The 9,156-nt window shown below is 41.6% G+C and overlaps 1 protein-coding gene across 1 annotated transcript in view; it reads right to left on the bottom strand.

Annotated features, from left to right (window-relative positions):
• LOC121925245 (prolyl endopeptidase) overlaps nt 1–8,728 on the bottom strand; it is a 92,822-nt gene extending 84,094 nt beyond the window's left edge. Inside the window, exons 1-2 of the mRNA XM_042457144.1 lie at nt 8,669–8,728; nt 3,210–3,284 (exon numbers count right to left, since the gene is read on the bottom strand). Coding sequence (XP_042313078.1) covers nt 3,210–3,284; nt 8,669–8,713 — 120 coding nt within the window. The 5' untranslated portion in view covers nt 8,714–8,728. The remainder of the gene's footprint in view (nt 1–3,209; nt 3,285–8,668) is intronic.
• Nucleotides 8,729–9,156: the final 428 nt, after the last annotated feature.

The following is a 9,156-nucleotide window of genomic DNA, read 5'->3' as shown; positions in this document are numbered from 1 at the left end:
TATAGGTACGGTACAGACCATCCAAAAAGGGTGGTCTGCCAGCTCCTACTTTCCCGCCATCAGGAAGCTGCAGCAGACAGACTACATGGCTTCCCACACGCAGGAAAAGAACCCACAAAAAGTGGGTTCTTTCTATGCCGTGGCTGCGGCGTAACCAGTGCACTACTGGCGCACTGGTTACGCAAGTGCCGCGCAGTGCCGTGTGGGTGCCACACGGCACTTGCGCAACAATGGCTGCACCCATGTAAACAGGGTGCCGCCACTGTTACGCCCTCGTCATGTGCGAGGGTTGCGGGGCATGTGGGCACTCCGCCCTCAGGCAACCCTAGCACATGATGAGGGCGTCACGTAAGGCCAGTATGTACCAGACCATTGTTTGTATTATTTCCTATTTTGTTATTGTGCTTTCCATTATTACTATAGTTTATTTTGTATCCCTTGTATATATTGTTTTTGTATAATTTTGTAACATACTAATAATAGATCGAGTTTATAGTACTCTTTGTTTTTTGGTCTTTTCAAATCCATTGTTTTAGCAAATTTGGTAACAGAGGATAGTTGCTTTAAAAGATGGTTGCTTAAAGCAATGGTTCTTTGAGACAATGGTTTGAAAAGTGATTTTGTGTTTGGAAGTATTTTTCACTGAAGTAGAGTGTTTCTTTTGGCAAACATTTTGAGAAATGTATTATAGTTGATTTTTGATAGCAAGAAATGTTTAGCTGATAAAGAATTTTAAATGGTGGAAGAATTTTTATCTGGTGAAGTTTTAAAATTAAAGGCCTATATCGGTAACACAGTTTGCATATATAAGGTGATTTTCAAACACCTATAACCTCAGCGAATGTTTATGATATACAAGAACAGGTCTTCAAGACTACAGTAATTAAACAGCATCAGTTCAGCCTACACTTTAATGCCTTATGAAATTATGGACAGTTTGCTTTCAACACAGCTCAGCTTGCTTTATATATCTATGTGTGGTATTATTAAAATTTATGTTGCCCAACAGGTAATTTTGTATAATTATCTTTAATCTGTGTCAGCTAGGGAAAAGGAAGTAACCAGAGGAAATAACCTCTCTTGCAGAAACAATAAATCAGGAAAATATGAAGAATGAGGGTGTATGTAATGTTTGCATATTTGATCGTAGTGTCATAACCAAGAATAACAGAACCAAACAAATATCTGTGGGTTCCCCATCTAGCCACAAGCATCATCCAATGTTATTTCTGATTACAAAGAATGTAAAAGTTATTTAAAATAGATTCCACCTCAACATTAGGAAGAACATCCTGACAGTAAGAGCTGTTCAGCAGTGAAGCACACTCCCTTTTAGTGTGGTGAAGTCCCCTTCTTTGGAATTTTTTAAAGAGGGGATGGATGGCCATCTGTCAGGAGTGCTTTGACTGTGCATTCCTGAATGGCAAGGGGTTGGACTAGATGACCCTTGTGGTTTCTTCCAACTCTATGACTCTGTGACAAATACACAGAACAGAGGTGAGTTTTGCAGACAGGAAAGCTACTGTGGAGAACCAAAGCTGTAGTACCAAGCTTTATTTCTGAGAAGATAGGTATAGACTTAAGCTGGGTTTTTTGTTTGTTTGTTTGTTTGTTTGTTTTTTGCATAGTGAGAAAATGGTCAATATGGTATGGGTTATACCTGGCCTTACCCACTTTGCTTTGGTTCTGCCTGTTATGTCTTTGGTTGTACCCCATGCCCTGGCCCAATCCTGGAAAGATTCTCCCCAACTTGGAATTCAACCCCCAGCTAAAAATGGTTCGCATACAGAACATGGTGAGGAGGAGAGGAAAGAAAAGTGTAAATGAATACATGAAGCCACCTTACACCACTGCTCTGACTAGAGCTGCATTGCCCATCTATTTTGATTGACTATGACGGTTCTGACACAGATGTTTCCTTGCCTGAAATCAACATAGGGATTGCCTTTATATAAATCAGGCCAATGGTCCATCTGGCTTAGTATTGTCTTCACTGGGTGGATAACTGCACACTTCTAGATGTTTTTGTCTTAGTTTCCATCAGCCCTGGCCAGGACAACCAATGGTAAGGGACAGTAGGATGGGTAGCTAGTGTGGGGTAGTGGTCTGAGTGCTGGACCATGACTTTGGAGACCAGGGTTCAAATCCCTGCTTGGCCATGGAAACCCACTTCCAACTTGCCAAGAAAACTCTGTGACAGACTTGCCGTAGGGTCACCATAAGTCAAAAATGACTGGAAGGGACACAACAACAATAAAGGCCCCAAATCTCTCTCTATCTCTGGAGGGTCACAACATTCTTGTTATGCTTTGGCACATGGACAGGAAGACAGTTCACCCAATATGAATCCTAGGAGTCTCAAGCCAGGAACTTCTTTTATTCCTGGTTTATATCCTGTTCGGAAAAAAGAGGTATACTCCAGTGTTGTAAAAAAAAGTGTTTGTTTGTTAACCTGTTGTTTATAACAAGTCTTTATTTTATTCAGCTGATGTGTTTTGGATGCAAACCTTCTTCATGAGCTGTTGCTTCTTCGTATCACTTTCTTGTGTTGGAGCCAAGCTTCTGAGCAGAAGTTTGGCTCCAACACAAGAAAGTGTAAACAAGAAAGAAAGTGAAGAAAGGTTCACGTCAAAGACACATCAGCTGAATAAAATAAAGACTTGTTATAAAGAGCAACTTAACAACAGACAATTTTATTATTTAAATAATAATACCAGAGTATAGCTGTTTTCTCCAAGGATTTTACAGTGTTACATCCTGTTAGTCCAACATATTGTAGTGGCTTGACTGTTGGGCTATGATTCCAGGAGATAAAGGTTAAAATCCCTGCTTGGTCATGGAAACACATTGGATGAACTTGGGCAAGTCGCATCCTCTCAAGTCTCAGTGGAAAGCAATAACAAACCCCCTCTCAACAAATGTTGCCAAGAAAGCCCTGTGATAGGGTCATCACCTTAGAGGCACCATAATTCAGAAATAATTTGAAGGCATACAACAACAAAGTACCGTACTCTAAAGCAGCAAAATTGTTTTGTCAGCAGCAGCAACCATAATAACCTACTCATTCATAGTAACTTTTTTTTCTTATACAAAATGGTCCTAAGATTATCATGAATACATTCTGAGATTAAAATCTATTTGGACAATATTTTGAACTTCTAGTTTCTACATTCTAGCTTGTCCCACAATGTTCAAAATTAATTGCTTACCTTTGTTTGTTCACTATCAGGATCCTCTAGCCAGCTATAAGGGTCACTTACTTTACATCCATGATAATCGTGCACCTGATTTAAAAAAACATAAACACATCATTTAAAAAAATAAAATTACTTATGATTTTTTTTAAAAAGTCTTAAAGCATAACATTCTGATGGAAGATGAAACTAAAGCAGCCAGTAATTTCTTTCAGCTATCTGAAAGCAAAACAATAGGGTTATTTGGTGTATACATACGTTTACAATGTTCCCGTTCTACTGCAACAACAATAAACTGCTCTGTATTTGTGGTTTTTTTAAACTTTATTTTTCTCAATCATTTCACATTTATTAAACATTAGCTTCAACACAAAATATATACATAAGGAAACAAGGATTATCTTCTTGACATCTTAATACCTAAACACGTTATCTAACACCCTTTTAAATTTAAGGTCTCGCAAGAAATGTAAAGGATTTTCTAAGCCTAGCAAATCATAAATCCTTGTTATATATACACTAATCACTTCCTTAAGTTGTCACAATAGTTGATTCTATCCAATCCATTGTTACCTAACTTATTCTCTATCTATAACAAATTAACAAGCTTAATAAAGTCATCATATAACTGTTCGCTTTCTTCCCCTTACTGAATGGGATCTCTCAGACTAATCGTTCCTTTACTTATTTCTATTTTTAGTTACTGCTTTCTTTACCTTTCTCCCATTTCTGGTGCTCTGTATTTGTGTATTAAAAACAGTATTTTAGTTTGCATGCAGTCTAAAATCCTAGGACATTAACAGTTTTTATTCATAGTTGTGATTTGTTAATGTCCTAGGATTTTAGACGGCATGCAAACTAAAATATTGTTTTTAAAACACAAATACAAAACAAAAAGCATCAACCTGTTAATGTGTTTAACAGTTTTTATCCATAGTTGTGATTTGTTAAACACATTAACAGGTTGATGCTTTTTGTTTACTAACTTTGCTCAGTTTGTAGTTAGGCCAAATATCACTTTAATTCAATTTCTTCATTAATTGTAATTGTTTTGGGCTAACAAATGTGTGGAATTAATTGTGGAAAGCTAAATTAAGTCCTGACTCCAACGCTATGCACTTTATAGCTTCCAAGTCTATGTTTCCACACAAGATGGCCCAAAACATTAGAAGTTAGTAACTAAAGTTTGGCAACTTACTACTTCCCTTTTCTGAGAATCTTATCAGAGAATCAAGGCTACAAGAGTCTGAAATTTAAAATGGAGAAAATTACATTAATACTAGATCCCCATAGAAGGTGAAGAAGAAAAATATTAAGTGGAGAAGATGAATGTTGCAAAAATATCTTAAGGGTTTCTGCAAAAGGGGATTTATTGAATATACTGCCTGGTATGTCATACAGAATGGCCACAGAGCAGGTGCTAGGTATATGTATAGGGGAAAAACAGCGCATTAGCAGAATTCCTACTATAAGATGTTATGTTCTATGGAGCAGGCAAGTAGATTTCTCAGCCTTCCATTGCAGAGATTAGCCATGAAACTGGAAACACAGGAGAAAACCCACAGAGGCCAGACCCCAAATTAAGATAATAGGAGATGTAAAAGATCAAGAGACAGTTTACTGATATAAGGTTTATGAAAGAATCCAGTATACTTTCCCTCCACACCAAAACATCCATGGTCTGGGTTTAGTCCTGTGCAATGGAGTTTGGAATAGATATTAGGTAAATTTCACTTCGTGCCACCATGGAATAGTGGTTTGAGTGTTGGGCTATGACCTTGGGAGAGTTCAATTCCCACCTCGCCCATGAAACCTACTGGGTGACCTTGAGCAAGACACATGCTCTCAGCCTCAAGGGAAGGCAATGGAAAACCTCCTCTGAACAAATCTTGCCAAGAAAACGCTATGATAGTTTCACCTTAGGATCGCCATAAGCTGGAAAAAGACTTGAAGGTGTACAACTACTACAAGTTCCACTTCTGCTGGTTGTATTACTAGATGTGTTTTGCCCTTCTGATACTAAACAGAACTTCTGTTCTATATGCTTGTGTCCTGAGTGTTGATCTGAAGGCAGGAGTCATTGGAGCCTGTATGTTGAATGAACGCCTGCTCCAGAAACTACTGGAAGAGAATACATTACATGGTGTCAGTAAGGCTGCTGTGAGCACATTACAGGTTTAGATGCACCTTTTCAGGGGTAGCCAAGGACACTTTGCTTGACTAGCAGCTGAATGGAGTGCCAGTTGAATCTTACTTCAATACTGGCAATGAGAGAGTGTCTCCCTCTACACCTGAAGTGAGCATGGTTATTTTGGATACAGAAGAGGAACATTATCTGGAATTCTGAAATATTCCAAAATCCAACATTGTCTGTATGGCTGAGATAGGGACACCTTTGTTTTCTTATGGGTCATTGTACATAAACTTTGTTTCATGTACAAAATTATTACAAATCTTGTGCATAAAGTCACCTTCAAGCTATGTGTATAAGGTATATACAAAATATAAATGAATGTCATGTTTAGATTGGGTCCCATCTCCAAGATATCTCATGGTGTATATGCACATATTCCAAAATCTGAAACAGTTCTACTCCCAAGCATTTTGGAAAAGGGAGACTCAACCTGTACATATAAATCTGTCATGGAACAGAAAAGAAAGAGTCAGGAGAAATGGGTGGGCTGTGGGTACTATCACATGGTGAAAATCAGAGGATTAAAAAGGCATTTTCCAGGGAAAGTCACACAATTGTGATCAAGATTTTCAGACAATGTCACAATCTGAGGATTTATCCCAGGAAGAACCAGGAATGCTCCAGTAACAGACCATTCATGGGATTTCTCGAGATAAGTTCTCTCAGATTGCAATGTATATGAAAATCTTTGCTGCAATCGTGCAACTTTCCCAGGAAAATGCCCTTTTAATTCCTCAATTTCCCCCCATGTGATAGTATCCTATGGCCACAATCTCACAGCAGTCACTTCCTGAACTGCTTGCCTCAGTGAAGGGCCAGCTGATGCCCTAAATCTTGTCCTACAAGGCAGTGCAATATAGCCTTAACTCCACAACTCAGGCCACAGTGCAGCCCATGCAAGAACCGGCAATGCACAAAGGTGTTTATGCAGCAAGTGTGAACAAGCCAGCCTGCACCCTGGCCTAAAGCAAGCCCCAGACTGCTAACCAATCCTGTTGGGAAAAAACATTTCCCCATTCCTGAACAACAGGTTTGTTTGACCTCTGGCCTGTTAGGTCCCAACACAAGGCTTTAATAATAAGTTATCAAAATATATTTTTGTAGAGCTTAGAAAGGTTATTTTTGAAAGGCAACAACTCTCAGAATCCACCAGTCAGCATGGCCAATTTATGTTTAATTATAGGAAACCTTTCAGCAGCTGGAAGGCATAGGGGCTTGCATGTTGTTGTTGTTGTTGTTGTTGTTGTTGTTGTTGTGTGCCTTCAGGTTGCTTCCAATTTACGGTGTCCCTAACGTGAACCTATCATGGTGCTTTCTTGGCATGCTTCTTCAGACGGGGCTTGTCTACACTAGGGAAAAAATGTGAAACTCCCCTGCAACAAGGCCACATGGTATATGGCCCTATCCACAACAAACTCAGAGTACACCATCTTAACCCAGGTTTTATAAAACTCAAAATTATCTCCGAAACGTTTCCTGTAGTCTGAAGGATGGGTTTGCCCTGGATTTGGGGTGGGTGGGGAGACAGGACAGATCACTGCCTGGCAGCTACCTGGCCTGGAATAGCTTTATTATTGTTGTGGGTCTTCAACATATGGCAACCCTAAGGCAAAATCATGGGGTTTTATTGGCAAGATTTGTTCAGAGGAGTTTTGACATTGCCTCCCTCTGAGGCAGAGAGTGTGTGACTTGCCCAAGGTCACCCAGTGGGTTTCATGGCCAAGCAGGAATCGAACCCTGGTCTCCAGAGTCCAACACTCAAACCATTACACCATGGTGTACAGGCATTTAAATACTAACAATACCAGTAATCATAAAGACTCAAATGTGATATGAATCCTGGTATTGTCCCCCAGCCCACATAAGACTTATTATAACCTCAAACCCAATTTGGCCACCTATTTGATTGCCATTTAGGTGCAGACTTCACAGTTACAGCATCTGGCCTAATCTTTGAACTTTTTCATTTCTTCTGCTTCCATTTTGTGTTCATTTTTATTTTATTTTGGCACCACCAAAGCGTTCAAGAGAACTCAAAAGCTTGTATATTACTGTGGCATATTATTTTGGTCCTAATAAACGTATTGCCCAACTGTGGATTCTTTGGCTTTTAAAACAAAAAAATAACTGAACAGGAAGCTTAAAACAAGAGAGACACGAGGAGAGGCTGAAATTTGGGGTGTGAGAGAGGCTGGACTTCACACAGAATTGGCCATTTCTAGGAACCAGAAAGCTCAAAGGGTGCAAATACACTGTAGACACAATTCAGTATGTCACTCTTTTATCTCCCATGGCTTCATCCTGAAGACTCCTGGGATTTATAGTTTGGTCAGGCACCAGCACTCTTTGGCAAAGGAGACTAAAAAACCTTGGGTGCAGCTACATTGTAGAAATACAGTAATGCAGTTTGATTAACTGCTCTGGCTCTATCCTCCAGAATCCTGGGATTTGTAGTTTTGTGTGGCACTGGTACTCTTTGGCATAGAAGGCTAAAGAATCCTAGAGTTGGAAGAGACCACAAGGATACATAATCAAAGCACCCGCAACAGATGGCTATCCATCCTCTGTTCCTTATAAAACTACACATCCCAGGATTCCCTAAGATGGAACTACAGCACTTAAGGCAGGGTCAAACTGCATTTCCACTGTGCAGATGCACCCAAAAGAAGACTCTCTCTCTCTCTCTCTCTCGGGCTGTATCTGCAGTGCAGAAATAATCCAGTTTGACACTATTTTAATTGCAATGGCTCAAATGCTATGGAATCCTGGAAACTGAAGTTTGTTGTGGCACCAGAGCCCTCTGACAGAGGAGGCTGTCTCACAAAACTACAGTTCCCAGAATTCCATAGCATTGAGCCATGGCAGGCAAACTGCATCATGTCCACAGTGTATGTATATGCATCACTTGTCAAACTACCAATCCCAAGATTCCATAAAATGGAGCCACAGCACCTAAAGCAGGGTCAAAGTGCATTATCTCTCCACAGAGTGGAATTGGCCATATCCCTTGCCAAACCACCCCCCTGGGGCTCCACTGGGTGGAGCCACAGCACCTAAAGCGGGATGAAACTGCATTGTCTCCACAGTGTGGATGCACCCACAAGAGGACTCTCTCTCTCTCTCTCTCTCTCTCTCTCAGAGGGAGAAACCCAGCCAGGGGAGCTATCCTACAAAACCTCCCAAGCCCAAGGAGAGGAGAGGAGCCGCCTCCTCCTCCTCCTCCGGGGAAGGGGAGGCAGACCACTGTGTATCTATATGTGGGGAAGGGGGGTGTACTTACGGCGGTCTCGTCGCGGAAGACCTGGGGGTACTGGAACGCCTGCATGCTGGAAGAGGAGGAGGAGGACTACCGGGTGCGGGAAGCCGGGAGGCGGGCGGCAGGAAGAGGAGGGCCCGGGCTGGGCTCCCCCTCCACTCCAGCCGCCCAAGGGAGGCAGGCAGGCACAGAGAGAGAGAGAGAGAGAGAGGCAGGCAGGGAGACAGGGCCGCCCAGGGCCTTCCCTCCCTCCCTCTGGCGGGCAGCCGCCAAGAGAGGCCCCAGCAGCAGCAGGAGGATTGCCCTTGTCGGACTCGGAAGGGATGGGCCTCGCTTGCAGGGCGACACCTCACGCTCCAGGGCTGCTTCCACACTGGAGAAATAACCCGTTTTGGCACCGCTTTAACACTTTTTCTGGCTCAAGGCTATGGGATTCTGGGATGTGGAGTGGGGCCAAGTGTGGATGCAGCTCTAGGTGCAAAAGACACTACTGCAGCAGGGATAATCCCGCT

Source organism: Sceloporus undulatus, chromosome 1 (genome assembly GCF_019175285.1).
Source record: "Sceloporus undulatus isolate JIND9_A2432 ecotype Alabama chromosome 1, SceUnd_v1.1, whole genome shotgun sequence".
Taxonomy (NCBI): Eukaryota; Metazoa; Chordata; class Lepidosauria; order Squamata; family Phrynosomatidae; genus Sceloporus; species Sceloporus undulatus.
The sequence above is the reverse complement of the archived record's forward strand: the minus strand, read 5'-3'. Positions and strand labels throughout refer to the sequence as shown.